The sequence below is a fragment of the Mustelus asterias genome, chromosome 9 (assembly GCF_964213995.1).
Source record: "Mustelus asterias chromosome 9, sMusAst1.hap1.1, whole genome shotgun sequence".
In the NCBI taxonomy this organism is placed as follows: Eukaryota; Metazoa; Chordata; class Chondrichthyes; order Carcharhiniformes; family Triakidae; genus Mustelus; species Mustelus asterias.
This window is the reverse complement of record NC_135809.1, coordinates 47003585-47027281: the sequence shown is the minus strand read 5'-3', so window position 1 is coordinate 47027281 and position 23697 is coordinate 47003585. Positions and strand designations below refer to the sequence as shown.

At 42.6% G+C, this 23697-nt stretch overlaps 1 protein-coding gene across 2 annotated transcripts in view; it reads right to left on the bottom strand.

Moving 5' to 3' along the window:
* The window catches only part of ttll12 (tubulin tyrosine ligase-like family, member 12), a 40585-nt gene extending 17393 nt beyond the window's left edge, over window positions 1-23192 (bottom strand). Inside the window, exons 1-10 of one of the 2 annotated variants that reach the window (XM_078220130.1) lie at window positions 22938-23191; window positions 22562-22783; window positions 19283-19443; window positions 13851-14049; window positions 12875-13034; window positions 11306-11439; window positions 10187-10263; window positions 9102-9218; window positions 2844-3038; window positions 877-988 (exon numbers count right to left, since the gene is read on the bottom strand). In XM_078220130.1, the coding sequence (XP_078076256.1) occupies window positions 877-988; window positions 2844-3038; window positions 9102-9218; window positions 10187-10263; window positions 11306-11439; window positions 12875-13034; window positions 13851-14049; window positions 19283-19443; window positions 22562-22687 (1281 nt within the window). In that variant the 5' untranslated portion in view covers window positions 22688-22783; window positions 22938-23191. Of the gene's footprint in view, window positions 1-876; window positions 989-2843; window positions 3039-9101; window positions 9219-10186; window positions 10264-11305; window positions 11440-12874; window positions 13035-13850; window positions 14050-19282; window positions 19444-22561; window positions 22784-22937 lie in introns of both variants that reach the window. The other variant, XM_078220132.1, reaches the window with a different exon arrangement.
* Between the last annotated feature and the right edge of the window lie 505 nt (window positions 23193-23697).

Genomic DNA, 23697 nt, shown 5'->3' with positions numbered 1-23697 from the left:
CAATACTGGCTCTAAGGTAGCAACACATCCCAAGGTGCTGCCCAGAAACATTATCAAACAAAATTTGACACTGAGCACATTGGGACCTGTGACAGAAATCTTGGTCAAGAGGTAGGTTTGGAAGAATGTCCTGAAAAAGGAGAGAACGGCAGCCCAGGCAACAATGAGGCCAACAAAAACACCACTAACCACTACCCCATTTAAAATAAGCATAAAGCACTCAAGGGAGAACTACTTGGTCTGCATGATACAACACTACTCCATTTGACCCGAGCTCTTCTGGGGAGTTCTGTGCTCTTGTAAATAATTTCATATTCACACATTGAATGTTTTTTGGAAATTTGGCATGCCAGCTACAACTCTCACCAACTTTTACAGATGCACCATAGAAAGCATTCTTTCTGGTTGTATCACAGCTTGGGATGGCTTCTGCTCTGCCCAAGACCGCAGAATGGCTTCTGCTCTGCCCAAAAGGTCGTGAACGTAGCCCAGTCCCGTTACACAAACCAGCCTCCCATCCACTGACTCTGTTTAAGCTTCCTGCTGCCTCGGCAAAGCAGCCAGCATAATCAAGGACCCCACGCACCCTGGACATTCTCTCTTCCACCTTCTTCCGTCAGGAAAAATTTACAAAAGTCTGAGATCATGTATCAAACGACTCAAGAATAGCTTCTTCCCAGCTGCCATCAGACTTCTAAGTGGACTTACCTCACACTAAGTTGATCGTTCTCTACACCCTAGCTACATTACATTCTGCACTCTCTCCTTTCCTTCTCTATGAATGGTATGCTTTGTCTGTACAGCATGCAAGAAAAATACTTTTCACTGTATACTGATACATGTGACAATAATAAATCAAATCAAAATTTAACTCACCTTTGGCGTACTCTCTCTTTGACGGATGATGCAGTTGAGGTCGTTAGTAATATGTGTATCAAGACCTCGAGCAAGGTTCCAGGGTTTGCAGATCCAGTGATTATCCTCTCCCCTGAGGAACAGCGTGAAGTAAATGGAATAAATAAAGATATACATTTACATAGTATGGTGACTAGTTTCATGTGCAAACGTGGCAGCTACTTCAGGTACAGGATCCCACAAATTGCAATGAGATGAACAGCTAGAATTTGGTAGTGTTAGTAAGGTTCAAATGTTGTTCACAGCAGTGTGAGCAAGTTAACACAGTGTGAGTTTAACAGTCAGGATAGTATTTGCCTTTCATCTAGTGAATTAACAAGAGTGCCAATACCCATTTTGATCCTTGCATTAAACACAAAATAGAAACGTTCTTGCATATCTCATAAACTAACATATGACTGCACTGTGCATTGCAGTTCAGTGTGGAAGTTAAGCTCATCTTTTTCATCTGCTTCAGTTTCAGATTTGAATTCTAGTACAGATTCCCTAATGGAAGGATTATCTCCAATAAATAATTGGACTTCAGCTCCAGGCAGTCCCATTGGAAGTCAAACATAACCAAGTTGCTCTGGTCAACATTGAGACAATCAATAACAATACATTTTATTTAGACAATTGCTTCTCCAATTGTTTCCCCTCCTGTCCCAAAAGTAGGACATCTCTACAGACACCCTTGTGGTACCTCATGTTTCACATGTTATGTTAGAACAGTGGGTGACAGCAATCTATTAGACCAGTGCAGGCTGCAGATGGGGGAATGGGGTTTGAAAATCACAATTGACTTTTATCGTGTCCTGACCAGTTGTCCACACATGCACACTTCTCAACACAAATCACAGTCCATGTAAACAGGAGCAGGTGCCCCTGTTTTTTTTTCTCTTCACTAGCCCAGGGCAATGAGACCAACTCACATTCAAATATCAAGATTCAAATATCCTGGGGAAGGTGATGGCCTAGTGGTTTTATCAGCAGACTATTATTCCTGAAACTCAGCTAATGTTCTGGGGACCCGGGTTTGAATCCCGCCACAGCAAATGGTGGAATTTGAATTAAGTAAAAAAAAAAAAATCAGTAATTAAGAATCTACTGATGACCATGAAACCATTGTTGATTGTTGGAAAAACCCATCTGGTTCATTAATGCCCTTTAGGGAAGGAAATCTGCTGTTCTTACCTGGTCTGGCCTACATGTGACTCCAGAGCCACAGCAATGTGGTTGACTCTCAACTGCCCTCGAGCAACTAGGGATGGGCAATAAATGGGCCAGCCAGCGATGCCCATGTCCCATGAATGCATCTTTTAAAAAAAGCATGGATCAGTGATAAAACTGGGTCTGTATGCATATTCCACACTGCACATTGCAAATCCCCATGGAAGTGCCAGGCAAATGTAATTTACAGGACATATAAAAACTTGCATCAACTCTTCCAACATCACAATCAACAAATACGTGTTGAAGCATTTGAATATTCACAAAAGTCGATCCCAGATTCAATCTGAAGCAGGTGCTGAGTTAATTGAACTCAGTTTAACTCGGTGTAGGACTTGCAACAATTGGAAAAATGTATAACCCCCTCGGACTAATGTGCACGTCACAGCAAATGTGAAAATGTGTGACAACTGTGAAAACTTCAGTTCTTAAATATCACATAAAGGGGAAAAGTGGAAGATGCCCACCTTCACAAAGTCACAAAATAAATGACAAACTGATATCAGAGTGACAGCAGAATTATACTTGGCTGGGATGACTCATCACCTCTCGGATTTAACAGACGCTGAAACAGTCTAAATGTTTTTAGGTTAACAGCAAGTTTTTTTTCTTTTTAATTTAAATTTGATTGGCAATTCAAGAAGAATGTAATTTAAGGCTCAGATAATAGCTATGAATGGCGATCTATTCAATAAAACCAAACCTCGTGCCTGGCCCACCTGTTTTCCCGTTGTTGGTAACAGCTAATAAACTGAGGTAGCTCTGTGCTAAGGTTATACGTAAGGGGCAGCCATTTTGGACCATTCACTCCTCCAGTTCGCCGTGCCACAGCAGCCAAGCAATCCTTCACCGTCACCAGATTTTCACAGGGAAACTGATTCACCATGACATGGGGCCTCTGCTCACTCAGAGTCCTACAGATAGTGCATACAAATGTACAGAAAAAGTAAAAGGTGAGTTCTCCAACATGCAGCAAGACATTTACTTCACACAGAATAAGCTCCACTTCTAAGGTTGGTTTCAGAGCATGAACAACCTCCCAGATTTCAAATATAATGATCACTGAATCTTGCGCTGTCAAGTAATTGGGGACCACATTGATCATTCTCCTTTACAATAAACTGCAGGGCGGCACAGGGGCTAGCACTGCTGCCTCTCAGCGCCAGGGATCTGTCTGGCCTGGTCTGTGTGGAGTTTGCATGTTCTCCCCATGTCTGCATGGCTTTCCTCCAGGTAATCCGGTTTCCTCCCGCAGTCCAAAGACATGCAGGTTAGGTGGATTGGCTATGTTAAATTGCCCCTTAGAATGTGTGTGTGTGTGTGTGTGTGTGTGTGTGTGTGTGTGTGTGTGTGTGTGTATTTTTGTGCGAGTGTAGCTATGCCTGATGTAGTTTAGTGCCCCACAAACTATAAGCCCCTGGCGACAGACTAGTGACTTGTTCCAGGAATAATTAGCTACAGAAACTCACAAAAGTCTGACCTATGCACCATCAGGGTGCAGAAAGTTTGAGAGAGAGATAATAAACTGCAATTATAAGGCTTGTGTTATTGTCATATATTTATGGACATGACAGAGCTTTTTGCTCCCCTCCATCTCTGGCTCCAATCTTGAAGGAGACGTCAACTGACAACTTTTGCCTTCAGGTATCTCACCCAAATTACATATTGTGATGACTTAATGGTATGCTTAGTCAGGCTGTCTGAATGGGACATCAACACTAACAAACAATCCTGTTTTCACTTGTATTCATACAGCACATTCCTAGCAGGGTTTGGTGATTAGTAACCATGAACGTTGGTTGATTATTTCCCCCATGGAGAGGCAGAAAAAAATTCCACAGTAGCCAGTCTCCAAATTTACTCCATGTGATACCAACTGAAATCAAGAAGCTGAGAGCACTGGATACAGCAAAGGCTATGGACCTGACAAAATCCCAGCTGTAGTATTGAAGACATGTGTTCCAGAATTAGCCATGCCCTTAGCCAAGCTCTTCGAGTACAACTACAACACTGGCATCTACCCAACAATGTGTAAAATCACCTAGGTGTCTCCTGACCACAGAAAGTAGGACAAATCCAATCTGGCCAATTACCACCCAGCAATCTACTCTCAGCCATCAGTTAAGTGATGGAAGGAGTCTTCAACAGTACTATCAAGGAGTACCTACTCACAATAACCTGTTCACTGATGCACAATTTAGGTTCTGCTGCAGACCTCATTACAGCACTGGTCCAAACATGGACAAAAAAGCTAAGTTGCAAAGGTGAGATGCGAGTGAATTGTATTTGATATCAAGGCAACATTTGACAGTGTGTGGCATCAAGGAGCGCAAGTAAAATTGATATCAATGGGAATCATGGGGGAAAACATACCTCTGGTTGGAGTTATACCTAGACATAGGAAGATGGTTATGGTTGTTGGGAGGCCAGTCATCTCAACTCCAGGACACTGCTGCAGAAGTTCCTCAGGGTAGTGTCCTGGGTGCAACCGCTTACAGCTGCTTCATCAATAACCTTCCCTCCATCATAACATCAGATATGGGATGTTTGTTGATGGTTTTACAACGTTCATAACTCCTCAGATGCTGAAATAGTCCTTGCCTGCATAGAGCAAGAACTGGACAACACTCTTGGCCATGTCCAAAAAGGGAGAATTTAATCATCTCCTCATGATATTCAATGAAATCACCATCGCTGAATCCCCACCGTCAATATCATTGACCAGAAACTGAACTGGACTAGCCCTATAAATAATGTGGCTACAATAGCATGTCAGGGGTTGGGAATTCTGTGGCGATTAACTCACCTCCTTACTCCCCAAACCCTGTCCATCATCTACATGACACAAATCAGGAATGCAATAGAATACTCTCCACTTGCCTGGATGAGTGCAGCTCCAACAACATTCAACAAGCTCAACACTATTCAGAAGTAAGCAGCCCATTTGGTTGGAAAATGGGTAAATCAGTGGGCTGATTGCCAGAGTCAGATATAATCATTTCTTTTACACCTTTAAAGGCAAAGGTTCACTTGAGTTGCATCTTGAACCTCATACATGTTTGTGCAAATTAATGGCTGCTGTCATATGGGAATTTTGACCAAGTCTCTTAACTTTATCAAATACTATGATTTAGAGCCCGTCATGGTTGGTAGTAATCTAGATTAGAGCCTCTCTCTTCCTAGTTCAACACTATTTTTACAATCTTCAGCAGTATGTGGAACATGTACACTGAAGGAAGAAGAAACCTACCTCCAGTACAATCATATTTTTCTTCTCAGAAGCTTACTCCACACCACAGTCCTTCCCTTACCTTTTACCTCCTTACACCACCTTCTACTTTTCTCATTTGTCAAATAAACTGAAGCATGGGGTACAGATTACAACTCATACTTGAGAAAGCAAGACTTCACCTGATGCTCCTCTGAAGTCACAGTGCCCTGACATCTCAAAATCTCTTAAAAGGGTGGCTCTTAATTCTACCCCCCTACTACCCCTGCCCCAAACCCAGTCCCTCAGGAATATCATCAGTAAAGAGGGCATTTTGAAATCATTGCAAGAATTATTGTCGTATGAGGAATGGTTGAGGACTCTGGGTCTGTTCATGCTGGAGTTTGGAAGGATGAGGGGGGGGATCTTATTGAAACTTACAGGATATTGTGAGGCCTGGATAGAATGGACGTGGAGAGGATGTTTCCACTAGTAGGAAAAACTAGAACCAGAGGGCAGAACCTCAGGCTAAAGGGATAATCCTTTAAAACAGAAATGAGGAGGAATTTCTTCAGCCAGAGAGTAGTGAATCTGTGGAATTCTTTGCTGCGGAAGGCTGTGGAGGCCAGGTCATTGAGTGTCTTTAAGACAGAGATAGATAGGTTCTTGATTAATAAGGGGACTAGGGGTTATGGGGAAAAGGCAGGAGAATGGGGATGAGAAAAATATCAGCCATGATTGAATGGCGGAGCAGACTCGATGGGCCGAGTGGCCTATTTCTGCTCCTATGGGCCCGATTTTACCATTTTGATTCTAAGTGCTGAATCTGGGCGTAGTACAGATCCGACCTTGAAATCCACTTTCAGACACGCCCATACACTTTCAGCCGGCACCAGTCCAATCCGCATGCGCTGTTTGAAAAAAAATTGAAAAAGCGCACCCGGGTCGGGGAAAAAAAAGCAGAAAGCGAGAGAGCGCGGCTTTGGATTTTTATTTTGCAGGTTGCTAAAAGCTGGAAGAGGAACAGAAGAGCTGGAACGGAACAGAAGGTGGTAAAATGGGAATTGATTATAGAGTTGGGCGGGCGGTTCATTAAATTGATCTAAATGCATGCTAATGCATTTAAATCGTCAGGCCGTTCGATTCGGGCACGGAACGCATCCGCGCCTGAATCAGGTGTCGGTAAAGTCGCGATCTGCTCAGACGTGGGTGCAGATTGCGATAAAGGCCTCACACCCGATTTCGCGCCCGAAAACGGGCGCAAAGTGTTGGTAAAATCGGGCCCTATTTCTTATGGTCTTAAATGAACTGAAATAAAGCTCCGAGTGCAGACAATGCAGACAAAATGCCTCTCTGGATTTTGAGGTTAGCAGCTTAGGCACCACATGCCAATATTGGTAAGGTTGCCAACTGTGATTAAACGTATTCCTGGAGGTTTCAGCATATAACTTGCCACCACACTAATGCCCCCCCCCCCACCGGCCCCTTCAATTCCTGGAGACTCCAGGGCAGTGCTGAATATTGACCAAACCTAAATATTGACCAATTTCTTCTAATGCCACCACCACCACCGATTGCTTACCAGGCCAGTGGAGACAAGCCAACATCTGTCACATATTCAAAAAAGGGGATAAAAGCCAGCTAGGAAAATAAAGATCTGTATCGCTCACCAGCATCATTTGCAAATTGCTTAAACATGTTGTCATTCTCATGTCATGAAGCACTTTGAAATTCTCAATATCCTGGTAGATAGTCAGCATGGTTTGGAGTCAAAAAGATCTACTGAAAGACAGTTTTTACAGACTGGCAATGACCTAACTTCAAATCTCAAAAAAGATGAAATTACTCACATGGCAATACTGGATTTCTCTTCAGCAATGTTCCTCATGAAAAAGCCCTTGCTCAGACTTCACTACTATGGGATCAGAGAGACATTATGCCATTGATGGTCTTGAATGCACTGCCTGGGAGAGTGGTGGAGGCGGGATGCCTCACATCCTTTAAAAAAGTACCTGGATGAGTATTTGGCACTGCAAAACATTCAAGGCTATAGGCCAAGTGCTGGCAAGTGGGATTAGGTGGGCAGGTCAGGGCCTTTCATGCGTCGGTGCAGACTCGATGGGCCAAAGCACCTCTTTCTGCACTGTAGCATTCTGTGATTGAATCTGGTACATTCTTACCAACAGAAGTCAAAGACTGATGGAGAATCATCCTCTCCGCAAGATGTGTCTGTGCCCTAGCGATCTGTGTTAGAACCTTTACTCCACGACATTCCCAACAAGTTAAAAAATAGGACATGACTATTTGCAGATGACTATGTGGTTTATCCGTCATGGAAAGCTCAAGATTGTATCAAGTCAGTGCAATTCAAGATGATCTTTTGGCATTGCAAAAATGGCAGGATCAATGGGAAATGGCATTCAATCCCAGAAAAGATTGTGACACGTGCTTCACCAACAAAAACGATCCACCAGCAGATAGCTTAAATTCTTCAATCGATAGATGCATAACCATACCTGATGGTTCATCTTAGAAACAACCTTCAAAGGGAATTCCACATTCAACAGATAATATGCAAAGAAAACAGGGTTCTTGAATTTCTGAAGAGGAATCTTTGGTATTGCAACAAGAATATCAGAGTTATAGCTTAACTAATATTTGTTTGTCCAATTCTGAAACGTGCAAGTTGTACATGGGATCCTTACATGGCGAGAGATATAAATAAGGTTGAAGCAATCCAAAGATTTGCTGCACTATTCTACATGAATCAGTATGGGAAATAGTAGTGGTCACATCCTTGATCAAAGATTTGGAATGAGAATCACTGTAGCAGAGGAGGGAGAAAAATAAGACTGACCGTGTTCTATACAAGAGGGAATGGGCTGGTGGGAATTGACAGCAACAAGTACCTGGTACCCTGAAGCAATGACAAAACACAAAGCAGCCAACCACACAAACTACAAAGACCATTTTTTTCCAAGACAGTGTATCAACAATCATTCTTGCCAAGGACAACCCCACAAAAGAACAAGCTGCCAAAGAAAATAGTCACAGCCGCATCATTTGAAATCTTTCAGACATATCTTTAGATCATTTCCATTTGTAAGTTTTCATTATCAGGACTATATTTCAGCAGATCATGCCTGGTTTAACTGGCCCTAACAGTACCCATATAAATCATAGAATGATAGAATCCCTACAGTGCAGAACGAGGCCATTCGGCCCATTGGGTCTGCTCCGACCACAATCCCACCCAGGCCCTCTTCCCGTAACTCCACGTATTTACCCTGTTAATCCCCCTGACACGAGGGTCAATGTAGCATGGCCAATCTACCTAACTCTAAATATTGGTGAAATACAGATATTAGCCTGTGCTGTCAACACAACTAAAGCAGAAGCAGAAACACACAATATGAGGTTACTCCACTATCATGTGGAGGAATTTCCCCCTTCCAAAGGTGAAGATGCTTATCAGAGGTGGGTAACTCAGTTTGTGTCTCTGTCCTGTGAAAGTTCATGAAAGAATAGGTGGTGTGAATGGAGCCTTGCACCCCAGCAAATGGAGTTGGATTCCAACTTTGGGCCAAGGATTGTCATTGCCGACAGGAGACAATCCTGTTCACCTCGGTCTCTTTCATCAGTCCATTCTGTAGAAAGCTGAACTAGTTACAGCATGCATTTTTACACAATGAAAACCAAACGGTTATGATGACAGTCATCTCCTGGAGAATGAATTAAATATTCTCCTCCCCATGAACGAGACACTGACCTGTAATCTTTGAAATGGTTGTACAAATAAAGGATATCTGCCTCCTTTCTATTTTCTGCAAACACAAAGCGTGGGGAAGTCAGGTTCTCCAGCACTTGCTTAAATTCTGTATACACCCTGAACAAGAAACAAAGTGTGAGGGATGTTAACATTACAAAAATCAAATGGGTCAGAGCTACTGAATGAGAACCATTATTAGCTAAAATAATATAACTAATCGTCATTCATGCTTATACTCGACAGAGCTACTGAATTTGAAAATAACGAAAAGGCATATAGGACTATCCAAGCTCGGAGACAGCTAGTCTATATCAGATCTGGTTTTTATCTGTAAACCATCAATCCCAAAACCCTATCCTAAGGGATACAGCAACAGCAGTATGACACTCAACTCCTCAAACCATTTACTTAGATCAGGTTGGTCTGTTAAATAACTCCTGTCCCGCACCCTTTGGACCCATAACTCTTAATGCCATTGCACAACAAAAAATCAAGAATAAGGTTAGAAAACAATTTCAAGGTTCCATGACAATCATTGGGACACATTGTTATATATTATTTATTTTAAAAAGTAATTGAAGCTAAGGCAGGTAATTTAAATACAGACTTTTGTGCAATGAATACGAAGGATAAGTTTTCTGTGAAGGGGATTCCTTGTAAATATTGACAGTTCTGCAGGGACACACTTCTGAAAAGCAGTCAGCTGTCCAAAAGGGGAACAAAGGGCGTTTTCAAGAAAAGTGAGGGACTTCTCAAACAGAAGTTCTGGGAGACTCAAATGGTTGTTATAATTATGGGAAAGCTCAGACAACAAATAAACCTGCAGCTATTTCCAATTAAGGGCTAGGGCTAAGTGAGCACAAGACTGTCAAGGACATCGACTGAGAGGGTTGTGTTATCTGGAGAGATAAATACACGGGAGTTTTCCCAAGGCTGCCAGGGGAGGTGCTTGTTAGATAGCCCCGCCATTATAAAGATACAAGCTGATCACAGCAAGTTCTTAAAAATCTACCGGTCCCTGTACATCTGCAGCACTATGATCAGCTTGCAGGGCAAAGTAGAATTACATAAATATTTATACCTACTTGAAAATTTTATCTTTCTGATAAACTGGTGCTTCTATTGGAAGTGGTAAAACTTCTTTATTGTCGGCAAAAATGGCCTGAAATTCAGAAAGTGCATCATGGTAAGATTTTGAAATGATAAACAATGTGTTCTTATCTCAAACGCCATTAGCAGTATACTTAAAGTACATAAACCAACTCCCACACTTCATATTGCACAGCAGCAGAAAAATGGTTACGTCTGCAGTAAATTGGGATCGTTAGGCCAGGCTGGGCTTGACTGATTAAATAGCCTTCAAACGTCACTACTGCGGTCCACATGTTAGCCAGCTGGAAAAGATACTGGAGTGAAATGAGCACCAAACTAAACATAAAAGCAAAATACTGCGGGTGCTGGAAATTGGAAATAAAAACAGAAAACGCTGGATAAACACAGGAGGTCTAGCAGCATCTGTGGAAAGAAACAGAACCGTAGAACGGTAATTTAAACTCGAAATGTTAACTGTTTCTCTCCGCAGATGCTGCCAGACCATTGAGTTTATCCAGCATTTATAAACATGCCCAGCAAGGTGGGAGGAAATACTAAACAAAGATTTCCATAGCATTTAGAACAAAGATCAAAAAACAAAGAAAATTACAGCACAGGAACAGGCCTTTCGGCCCTCCAAGCCAGCACCGACCATGCTGCCCGACTTAACTAAAACCCCCTACGCTTCCGGGGACCATATCCCTCTATTCCCATCTCACTCATGTACTTGTCAAGACGCCCCTTAAAAGTCAATACTGTATCCGCTTCCACTACCTCCCCCGGCAACGAGTTCCAGGCACCCACCACTCTCTGTGTAAACAATCTGTCTCGTACATCTCTTTTAAAACTTGCCCCTCGCACCTTAAACCTATGCCCCCTAGTAATTGACTCTTCTACCCTAAGAAAAAGCTTCTGACTATCCACTCTATCCATGCTTCTCATAATCTTGTAGACTTCTATCAGGTCTCCCCTCAACCTCCGTCGCTCCAGTGAGCATTTAATAATCTGTTTACTAATAGCTAAATGGTGCAATGAACTGGAGATCAAATGTAGTGCCAACATCTATGCTGCATTCAGGTTAACCAAATACTCATACTAATTGAAGCCCTTACCCTGTAATAGGCGTCTGAAGGTTCACTGATATTTGCATTAACCTCCCTCAAATCAGCTGGCTCCCAAGGTAAGAGCTTGCATTTCCTGATGAGTGGATTCTGTTCACCATGTGCATGATCCCATGTCACCTCATCTATGAGAAATTTTCAAAGGTTTTAAAAGTGGTACAACCTGAGACACATACATCCCATTACACTTACAACGTCCAACATGTTTTTCAAGTTTTTTTAAAACAAAACCTTTTGTATCTAAATATTCAAGGAGCCAGAAAAAAAGTGTACAATCTTTGTTCTGTATTTTAGTTTTTCTTCACTTCCATGTGTAGCACTATATATTTGCATTTGTTGAATATGTTCTGTCATTCTGCTCCCTTGTCTGTTTTATTTAGCCGATTCTGTAATTTGAACTGCCTCTTCCACGGTTTCTCTGAGTACTGTATCATCTGCAAGTCTCACCATTGTGCACTGAGTTTCTGAATCCAGGTCACTAACATAAAGTTAGTGGTTCTAATATCAAGCTCTGAGGCATTCCACTCAGTCACCCCCATCTCTGTCTCCAAAATAAAATTCTTTGAACAAATACTCACTGTTTACTGCCTTTCTAACGATTTCTGCTCCATTCCCAAGTATACACTTGAGTTTTCGCAGCTCAGTTTAACCACAAACCTTTCACATGGAACTTTGTCAAAAGCTTGACTGTCAGAAAGCACCGCATCACAGAACTTTTAACAGCCTGCTTACTCACTAAAGACAGGATCTTCCTCTTAAATCACATGTTAATTATAACAGGTATGATTGTACAGATAACCAGACTGTACTCCTGATAATTGATTCCATTATTATACACAGAACCACAGTTGCCTTGTGTCTGTTTTGCTGCCCTTTCCAAATAAGACCATTTCCTGCCTACTGCTTTCTCCCTATTGCCCAGTGACTTCCTCCCGAGTGCCAGCGTTTCACATCTTCCCTGTATTTTTCACTCGGGGACAAATCTAATCTAATTTGTTGAGCCTTTTTAGGACTTCCATCTCACTTATATTTAAGGCATTGATTTTACCTGGGATACATTAGTATGGGGAATGGCATATTGCTCATGATGCTCTTTGGTGAATGCTGGAAGGTAGCAACCATTCAGAGTATTTATAATGTTGTAATCATCTTAATTCTGAGCCCATAGGTTTCATATATCATCATCAGCAGTTTTCTCTTACTGTTGGGGTACCTGAATAATGGTTTTAAAGTCATATTTAGCTCCAATTACTGTGTTTTGTTAGAGATCTCTTGTTGCTCCTGATCACCCTTTCAACACTGTTCATACAACACATGGCACAACTGGGGTAAATAATTAGAGAAAAATGGAAAAATGGAAGCGTGGAGAATACCACGCAACAGAATACCAGCAAACCTACTGAGACAACTAAATGATGATGCACAGTGAGTAACCTTTTGCAAAAAAATTGGCATCAATTTACGAATGAAGAATTACAACTTATTCCCCGGTGACTTCACCATGAAGAGCAGCAAGATGGGTTAAGATCCTTTCCAGGAACAGCGAGCCTAGTCACTTACCACCATGATCAAGATCTCTCAGTGGCCAGAGCAAATTGAAGGCAAGCTGTCCTGGCCCGTAAAAGAATGGAGCAGTTCGAAAAGTTGGTTCATCCGAATGCTGGATTTGCGATCCAAACTCATCCATAACATACCAAATTGGCACTTGCTCTTCAGCTGACTGTAGACAAAAGTACAGGCACAAGAACAACGACAATGAGTTTGTGCGCAAGCACTTCAATTTTGTACAAACCTGGCTGACACTGAGTCCCTACTTTCTCTGCCCTAAAGGTGGCAAATCAATCTATTGCAGCTTTAAGATTTTAAATATCTTACTCCTGGATCATCAGTATGATAAAATGGCATATGACAGCTCTCCCTTCACCAAAATAGCAGCCTATTTAACTTAAAAGCAAACAGCTGCTCTTTTAGGGATCAAAGCTTCAATGTGGACAACTGGACTTTTACCTTTACATTAAACTAGATTTTTGATATTACCGGTTAGGTCCGGGATGAAATACAATTCTGCTCTATTAGCTTTCAGCATCATAATTCACCAGAGGGACAAATCCCGTGTTGAAGAAGGTGTTCTACAGAAATTCAATTAACTACACAGTTTAAAGTTTATTTGTGTCACAAGTAGGCTTACATTAACACTGCAATGAAGTTACTGTGAAAATCCCCTATTCGTCACACTCCAACGCCTGTTCGGATACACTGAGGGAGAATTTAGCATGGCCAATGCACCTAACCAGCACGCCTTTAGGACTGTGGGAGGAAACCGGAGCACCCGGAGGAAACCCACGCAGACACGGGGAGAATGTGCAGATTCCACACAGACAGTGACCCAAGCCGAGAATCGAACCCAGGTCGCAGGCGCTGTGAGACAGCAGTGCAAACCACTGTCGCCCTGGTTCTATAGCTTACTTGTCTTACATTAACAAAAAGGTTTGGTATCACTCTTGCACCCTGATTACGTCTCATGGATCTTGCTTACCCCCTGAGATAGCTGGTACGTATGGCTGAACCTCGACATAGCTGCCATCACATCATCAATAACATCATCATCCGGAACCTCGCCATGGAAATCCACCCCAGTAAGGTTAGCCATACGGTGGAGTAAGCCTGAGACCTCCCATAACTGCTGACGAGCTTGATCCACTCGGTACGTCCAGGCGTGATCAATTACGAAAATGCTGAGATACCGGAAATTTTTATGAAAAGTCTCGTAATAACAAAGCTTTTAATGTAGAGCAGCAAAAGGATACAACAGTCAAAAACATAGGTCAGAAACCACATGATTGTCTCTACAATGGGGCATCTAAAAATGTATATGGTAATATTATATCCCGGGGTTTATTGCATCCATCATGTTCATTCTGAAAGTTAGAATTCATTAACCCCCTTGCTGTATCTCACTATTTATAGTCAAATAAAGAACATGTTCATTTCATTCTGAAATGATTCACTTCTACATCAACTCATCTGCTAGCAAAGATATGTTACTTAGTACTTGGTAAGGATTCCCTCTGTAGTTTTCTACGTCACAAATGTGCCTAGTAACAAGCAATACCAAGAATGTAACAAAACTAACAGGTCGAAGCCACCAGCATTTCAAAAGGCATTTGACATGATGTGTGCCTCCCAGTAGTGAGATTAGCAGGCTTTAGACAGACCAGAAGAATATATTGTCATGCTAATAGGAAATACCATAGTTAGACGATTGATTGATCAGAGGAGATATGCATATGATAATTTTTATAGCCACAGAAGCTGAGAGGACAGACAGCAAATACACAGAAAGAACATCAAAGGGAAAAATAGTATAATTGCCAACACTTGGGGAAACAGGGATGCAGATTCCACCAAGCAGCCTGGAAGCCAATTTGAGCTAGCTGACAAGAAGTAAGAGTGCGGAAACATTTGTGGAGGCAGTTAAAACCATACCTTCACCGAACAATCATGTACAGTGTGGTAACTATAAGCTGGTCTTTACTTATAGATCTATTGATGTGGACGTTGTTTGGGAAGAGGGAAGTCCTGAAAGAGTTCAGATCTCTTAAATATACTTTAGATCAATAAAGGTAATTTCTACATAAATTGGAAGTGTTCAGTACTTCCTATATGTAACTGTCCGAGATCATTACAGTCCTGTTTGTGTGTATGCGTCTTTTCTTCTTTGTAATAAATAGTCTTTAATAAGTGTTATACTATGATTGTGCTGGTTACTTTCTCACTAGGTCTTCCACGTGACTCCTCACACCATTCCACTTAGCAAAATTATACACCACCAGGAACCGATGTTCCAAGTTGGGATACCTCATTGAGAACATCAGCAGGATTTGGGACATTCCACCAGGGAATTTTCTCAGGGCTTCCGGACTTGACTATTCCAATACCTTCTTCATCAGCCTTCTACTGTGTACCCTCCATGAATCCATGCTCATCCAAAACTCTGTGACCATGTTATAACTCATACAGGATCTCATTTCCCCCTCACTCCTATGCTCAAAGACACACACTGACTCCCAGCCCAATAGCTAAACACGCCGCAGGACCGCAGAAAGCTAATTTTAATACATTAGCATGTCATTAGTGAGCATTCTCTCCAGGACTTACCCCCTCACCGGATATTCAGCAGGCGCCGATGTGATGTCATGTCAGCGCCATAAGCGTGAACCTGGCGCCTTCACCTCAGGAGGGGGATTTCGGAGGCGCGCGCTCAGGCAGCCAGCACCCTCTGCAGTGTGCACTGTTCAGGGGGCACCGGAGAGGACTCGGGGGACACAGGCAAGTTCAACTCGGGGTGGGGTGGGTTCCCAGAATCGCCATTTCGGGGATAGAGGTCAGGAGGGATCACTTGCAGGCCTCACCTTCCCTTGATATCAGGGCATCCCTTGCTTTAAAGGGGTTGTGAAGGCTGATATCCAGTTAGCACTTCCTGTGTCCTCCTTTCTGGGTTCCTGTACATATCGCAGCTGAGGGAGTGCCCTTCCTCAGTGGGGGCTGGCAAGAGTAGTGGGTTGGGGGGGGGGGGGGGGGGGGGGGGGGGGACTGCCATTCTCACACTCCACAGGGATGAGGTCCTGGGTGAGTGCAGTGGTTCCCCGAAGCTTGGTGGTATCAACAGACAGGTTGCAAGCTCTGTGGGTGAATGAAGTGAATTTAATGCCAGATATTCAAAACAAAATGATGACCTATCTACACGAGTGTCTATATTCACCCGTACCCACTAAGTGCCTATGGTTTCTTAATCTTCCTGACTCTCTCCTAGGTACATCCCCAGGATCCGCAGCTGAGGTTGAGATGGCTTGCTAACTTCCAAGCCCTTTTGCCTGAGATGACCCACGCGGGCATCCCCTGGAGGACTGGGACCTTGAGCTTGCAGACCTGCTTTCAGGCAGCATGAATGTTTGACTACTTCCCTCCTCGGTGTCAGGGAGGTTTGTCGCTCACTGGGAGGGGGTGTCCGCCCAGGATCCCTTGACTGGAATTCTACCTTGGCAGCACGATGGCACAGTGGTTAGCACTGCTGCCTCACAGCGCCAGGGACCCAGGTTCAATTCCTGGCTTGGTGCAGTTTGCACATTCTCCCCTTGTCTGCGTGGGTTTCCTCCGGGTGCTCCAGTTTCCTCCCACAGTCCAAAGATGTGCGATTTGGCCATGCTAAACTGCCCCTTAGTGTCAGGGGAACTAGTTATGGTAAATGCATGGGGTTGTGCGGCACAGTGGTTAACACTGCTGCCTCACAGTGCCAGAGACCTGGGTTCAATTCTGGCCTTGGGTCACTGTCTGTGTGGAGTCTGCATGTTCTCCCCGTGTCTGCGTGGGTTTTCTACGGGTGCTCCGGTTTCCTCTCACAGTCCAAAGATGTGTGGGTTAGGTTGATTGGCTATGCTAAATTAACCATGGTATTAGGGAGATTAGTAGGGTAAATATGTGGGGTTACAGTGCCTGGGTGGGATTGTGGTGGTGCCGACTCGATGGGCCAAATGGCCTCCTTCTGCACTGTAGGGATTCTATGAGTCTATGATATATTCTCATAATAGGCAGGGAGGAGACAAAACAGTGCAAAGTAAGAGGACAACAAGGTTGTATTGCAATGAATTTGGTTTGTAGACAGTGTGGAGTTAGCTTGGAGCAGCCCCAAACTAACATTCAAGCCTGCAGTTACTAGATGCGAGTGAGTATACTGAAGACAAAGTGATGTGTTGGTGAGGGTTGTCCCAAAAATTCAGAAACTAAGGTAACCGAGATTTGACCAGGATCTAGAGGAAGTGGAGTCAGGGCCCAACAACGGTGCATAATGACTTCTGGTGGTGGTGTGCACTAGTGCTTATACACTGGCACGGAGTGAAGACCAGAAAAATACAACTAAGAGCGTTGAAGATCAGAGAGCCAGAGGAAGGAGAAGCCAAGGGATGTGTGTGAATAATGAAGGGTCATAAGGTTCAAATAACCTTATTTTCCTATGGATACTGGATTACATTTTAGGAGTTCATTTTCCCTAAAATCTAATCTCTCTAATACTGAATGATCATGGGACCCTCAGTGGAAAATCCTCACCTCTTCTTAAAACCAGAAGAATAACTCCTGATGAGATGGGTTGATTCATAAAGTCACAAAGCTTATCACAGGGTCAAACATTGTGCAAACCATGACAAAAGCTACCAGTGTAATATTTGATTGGACGGTTTTATGATGGTAGCACTAAACCAGTCAACTGAATTTTTGGCAAAACTAACAGCTTGAACTAAATCATAGCTATCTCCCAGATCCTGAACCACAGTTCGATGAATAATGTAAACTGGAAAATGCTCACAACTTGCTGATATACTGGATTTCTTAGAAATCAGAGCAAGCCTGGAAATTTGTAATTGTACAATTTTATTTAGGAACTAAAGGAGGACAGAACTGGGGTACAACTGACTTACATAAGAAATTAATTATAAAACTTGAAAAACACTATAAATATTGGAAGCACACATTGGATTTTAAAAATTCTCTTAACTTGCTTGAGCATCTCTCAAGATAACGGTATGGCTATACAATGGGGCAATGATAATGCTCCCATAATTAGGACGTGGAGATGCCAGCGTTGGACTGGGGTAAACACAGTAAGAAGTCTTACAACACCACACCAGGGCAGATAAAGACAAACTCAATTTACAAAATAATGGTTGGAATGCAAGTCTTCCACCATTATTTTGTAAATTGAGTTTGTGTCTTTATATGCCTGTTTGTGAACTGAAATCCCATTTACCTGATGAAGGAACAGCACTCCGAAAGCTAGTGGCTTGTGCTACCAAATAAACGTGTTGGACTTTAACCTGGTGTTGAAACTTCTTACTGTGTTTACCCCATAATTAGGTCAGAGAAATCTTGTTAACTTCACAATCTTCTGCTAATTCGGGTATTTAAGGCAAATTTCATTTTAAGAACGGATAAATATCCAACTTAAATATTTTACAATAACAATATTTGGATTACAAAATGGGATTCCCTACTAAAAGCAAGATTGGGTTGTCTATCTTTTCCTAAACTACTGGTGTGAGAATTGACTGTCGCATCAACTGTGAATTGCACGCTTGGTTCTTTAATAAACTTATATAAAGTTTAGAATGTACTTGCTTCACATAGTCTTTTGTATCACATTCTTTGGTGGAGAGATACATTACTGAGGTGAGATTCCCACACCCTTACAATATCCGAAATATTATAATCTGGTTGGAACTTGGTTAAAAATGCACCTGGAGGAGGGTAACATTCTCAGCTAGTTCTGTTCCTTTGGGGAGAATTAAACCCATGTGTCTTTAGAATTTGGTTTTCTTAGTCTTAAATTGAGAGTGAACATCTGGGTAGTGTGCTTGATGCGGAACGGTCCCAAAAAAAGGGCTAGGATTATCATCCAGCACAGATGAGGTACCACTGAAAGGCAGCAGGAAGCTAACACACACTGGACTGTACTGGAGCAGTTCCTGATCAAGGATAGAACTAAACTGACCTACAGCAAAATGGTGTAGCAAAATGTTTACTTTTAAATTGAGGCAAAGCAGTTTTGGGTCAAGATTATCATAGTGTGGGAGTACAATCAAAAACTCATTGAATACACTAAAGTCCAGAAGTGCAAGACGCCCAACCAGGGGCCCATTCAATCATCATTTATGTTGGCAAAACATGCAGTTTAACCCCAACCTAAAAAGATTCTCTCTTCAGTTAAGTACTTTGCATGTGTAAATAACTCACCTTTCATGCAATTCAGCGATTATTTTATTTACATATTCTAGAATGTTTCATTTACAGTAACAAGACAGAGCTGAATTGCTTTTCAGAATACCACAAATCAGTGCTCCCATTCTTTGCAATGTTTAGTCTGCAAAAAGTGGACTAAGCCAAGTTTTCACATTTCTCTATGAAACAGTCCATTACCTATTGGTGTCTGAAGCCTGAAGACCATCTTCTTTGGTGATAATGACTTTGTAAACAAGTGGTGTGCCAGGGTTAAGCGTCATCTTTCTCTGTTCTGCGTCTTCATCAATCTCATCATCTTCCACTTGCATGATCCCAAATACCTCACCCGCATCGAACACCTGAAAACATAACATTACACATAACATTAACTTGGCAAAACTGGAGAAATAGTGGAAGGAGTGTAGAACTTCAAGGAAATGCAATATTTATGAGAAAAATCTGGCAAATTGGCTTACACTTCCCACTTTTGTGTCTCTTCAATTAACATCACTGAAATAGGATACCTGGTCATGCGTCTCCTTGTTGTTTGTGAGATGCTGCTGTGCACAGATTTCCTACACTATAATTCTAAAGTATTTAATTGGCTATAAGAAGATCTTTGGGATAATCCAAGGGCAGGATAAACACTACTTAAGAGGAGGCCCTTTACTTCCTTCGCAAACTCAGTTTAATAAATGATCCAGCCATTGGTTGCCATGGATTGTTTAGATTTTCATAACTGACATTCATATTCAAAGCTAACTGGTGGCTCCATTATTTAAATAAATGAAGCATAGAGTGTGTTTATTCAAAATTCAACTGGCTCTTCTTCTCAAGCTGATCATTCAAAATTCAATCTGGCAACACGAGTAAAATAAAGTCAGTTTATGAAGAACAAAGAACAGCGCAGCACAGGAACAAGCCGTTCGGCCCACCAAGTCTGTACCAACACATGGCGCCTTTCTAAATTAAAGATCTTTTGCCTCTATACGCTCCGTATCCCTTTATTGCCAGCCTATTCATGTATGTCAAGATGCCTTTTAATCATTGCTAGTGTATCAGCTTCTACCACCTCCTCTAGCAGCGCATTCCAGGCACTTACCACCCTCTGTGTAAGAAAATTTGCTTCTCGCATCCCGTTTCATTCAAGAATTGGGCACCACTGGTGAGGTCAGTATTTATTGCCTATCCCTGCTTGCCACAGTGATTGATATAACCAAATTGCTTGGTAGGTTATTTCAAAAGATGCTTCAGAGTCAGTCACGTTGGTGTCACTAAGTCAGACAGCAGGTTCCCCAAAATAATTAGTGAACCTTTGGGTTTTTACAATGACCCAACAGCTTTATGGTCACTTATTCTGGCAATCTCAAAAGCAGTTTTGTAAATTGCAGTATGGCTATATCATTAGATCTTTTCAGTTAATGTCCTGAAATTGAACAATCAATTTGACATTACCCAGGTACAAACATGTTCTCACTACCAGGCGGCAGCAGATGCTATTGCCCATCCCTAATTGCCCTTGTTCAGGTGGCATTTTAGAGTCAACTGCATTGCTGCAGGTCTGGAGTCACATGTAGGCCAGACGAGGTAAGGATGGCAGATTTCCAAACTGAAAGGACATTAGTGAATGAGAAGGGTTTTTATCACAAACAACAATTGCTTCACAGTTAGCCTTTTAACTCCAGCTTTTTATTGAATTCAAATTTCACCATTTGCCGTGGTGGGAATCAAAACTAGGTCCCCAAAGCATTACCCTGGCCCTCTAGATTACCAGTCTAATGATATTACCACGACGTCACCGTCCACTGAGGCAATAACTTTTGTGAAGAGGAAAAATGTGGCTTCAAATCCTACACTCCACTCAGATCTCATTGGATCCACATAAAGCAATAGATGGAAACCAAAATGTGTGTGTGTGTGTGAGAGAGAGAGGAGAGAGAGAGAATGTTTTGGATGCAGTAAAAGGCAAAATGAAAGTTAGATGTAGATATTATTATATACCTTCTAATAGCTAGCCAGAGACCAGTGGCAAGAGAAGAATGCTACTGGAAATACTGGAAGAATGCCATTGAACTACCTGCTCAAAAATAAAGCAATCTGATAAATTCAGATCTGGTAGCTTTGAGGATTTCAGAGCTCAGCTGGAACCCCAACTAATTAGTGGAACCATGGCTGTGTTCTGGAAAGGCCTCAATTTTAAAATTATCACCCTTATTTTCAAATCCCTCCATGACCTTGTCCCTCCCTATTACCTAAACTCCTCCAGCTCTACAACTCTGGGATCTCTGTGCTCCTTCAATCCTGGACTCTTGCACATCAGTAATTCTTATCACTCTACTATTGGTACACCTGCCTTTTAGCGAAGATCAAGCCCAAGATGGGGTGCAATGCTTTATTTTGTCAGCTTGGGTCTCATGGATCTCTCTTGTGGGAACCATGAATTGGATTCAATTGGAATTTGAGTTTGGTTTTTGGAGCAAGCATGAAATGGATTTGGGTTTGTCCGCTCCACTCTGAACATTGGCTTTGTAACTTTAAAGATGGAGTAAATTTTTTTTTAAAAAGGCCTTCTATAAATGATTACTGGAATAGATGACACAGGAACCTCATTCAGTATTCCAGCCAACATTTTTCCCTCAACTACCAGCGGCACAGTGGTTGGCACTGCTACCTCACAGTGCCAGGGACCCAGGTTCAATTCCAGCCATGGGCGACTTTGTGGAGTTTGTTCACACCATGTCTCCATAGGTTTCTTCTGGGTGCTCTGGTTTCCTTTCAGTCCAAAGATGTGTGGATTAGCCATGATAAATTGCCCATTAGGGTCCCAGGGGTTAGTGGGGTCAAAACATGTGGTTACAGGGATAGGGCCTGGGTAAGATGCTCTGTTGGAGGATTGGTGCAGGCGGGCCGAATGGCCTCCTTCAGCACTTCAGGGATTTTATTCTATTCCAAAACTTCAAGCAACAGATTAGGTAGTCATTAATATAATTTGCACATATTACCCACCAAACAAGTAACTATATTTTAACAAGTAACTAACTGGCAATGAGCCACTGGCTGCAGACACATAGGACAAATATAATTTCATTCGTTCAATCTCTCCACTCAAAATCATCCATATCTAATTTGCACAAGCTGCGATCCCCGGCTATTTCTGTAACAGCAAATGAATTTCTCGCTGCAGTGGCCTCCTCGGTACAAGGTCTTTAAATCCAACTGCTGCCAGGGCCGAGATATCAGTGCAAACAGGAACTCGTTAAAAACAAAAGGGAGCTCTTGTCTGTTCATAATCTGTGCATAAAATCTTCTGGGAAATAAAGTCGTGCGGAAATATTTAACAATTTAAATTGACCCACGCGACCAAAATAACAGCAACCTGGAAACATTTCGCTCAGGGCACCGGAAGAGTTTGTATCACATCCCACCCACCGTCCCAATCTACCCAGAATCTGCTGCTAAATAATAAAGCGCCACAACCTCCTCAGTCAGTTTATGATGCAAACTCTCCCAGTAAAGCTGTGGCACTCCCGAGCTTTCCAGCGCTGCCCGGTGAGTGTCTATGAAGAGCTGCAGCTCCGCTGGCTGCTCCCCGCATGCTTCCATTGTCACAGCTGCTGCCTGGACTCACACACTGAGCCCCGAGCTCACAGCTCACTCCGCCTGCTGCTACACCGCTTCAAACAGATGTCCAGGCGCCTCCTGCAGGCAACAACACACAGGAGAAATACTGCTGTCAGCCTACAAATGATCACTGCCACCGCCCTTACCCTGGTTAATTATTGCCACCACCCTCCCCCTGGTCCCTGCAACTCACCTCAGTGCCACCACCCTTCTCCTGTCCCTTGCAACTCACCTAAGTGCCATCACCACCATCCCTTTCCCAAGTAATCTTCCGTTATTTATCCCATTCTCTGTTGAAAGTCTCGATTGAGCCTGCCTCTGCTCTCAGGTAACAGTTTCCAGATCCCCAGGCTGTCAACTCTCCAGGATTGCCCTGGAGTCTCCAGGAATTAATTATTAATTTTGAGGACTTGGCTACAAACAACTCTGGGGAGGGGGTGACTGGTAATAAAATATAATGATGTTGCTTTCTTTCAATACAGCTATTTAATGATCATTAATTATTGGACATGGAAGACAACTACAGTATCTAACTGGGTGGACTTTTTTGAAGGTGGGAAGTTCTGATGAAGGTGGGAGGTTCCAGGGAGACGTAATGCATATAAAAATGTTTTTTCCTTAAGCTTCTCGGCCTTTTGACTAAGGTCAAGCATCAGATCAAGCCCAGGGTGGGGTGCAATACCTTATCTTGTCAGCTTGGACCTTGTTTGTCTCCATTGCCTGTTGGACTTTAACCTGGTGATGTGAGACTTCTTCTTACTCCATTGTGGGGACCATGATTGGATTCAACTGAAATTTGAATTTGGTTTTTGGAGTAAGCAAGGAGTGGATTTGGGTTTGCCTGGTCCACTCTGAGCACTGGCTTTGTAACTTTAAGAATGGAGTGAAAGATTTTTTTAAAATGTTTTTTCCTCAGGTCACCATTGCTTTTCTTGATCAGCACCTTCAATATGTACCCTCTGGTTTACAGCCCTTGCGGTGAACTGCAATTT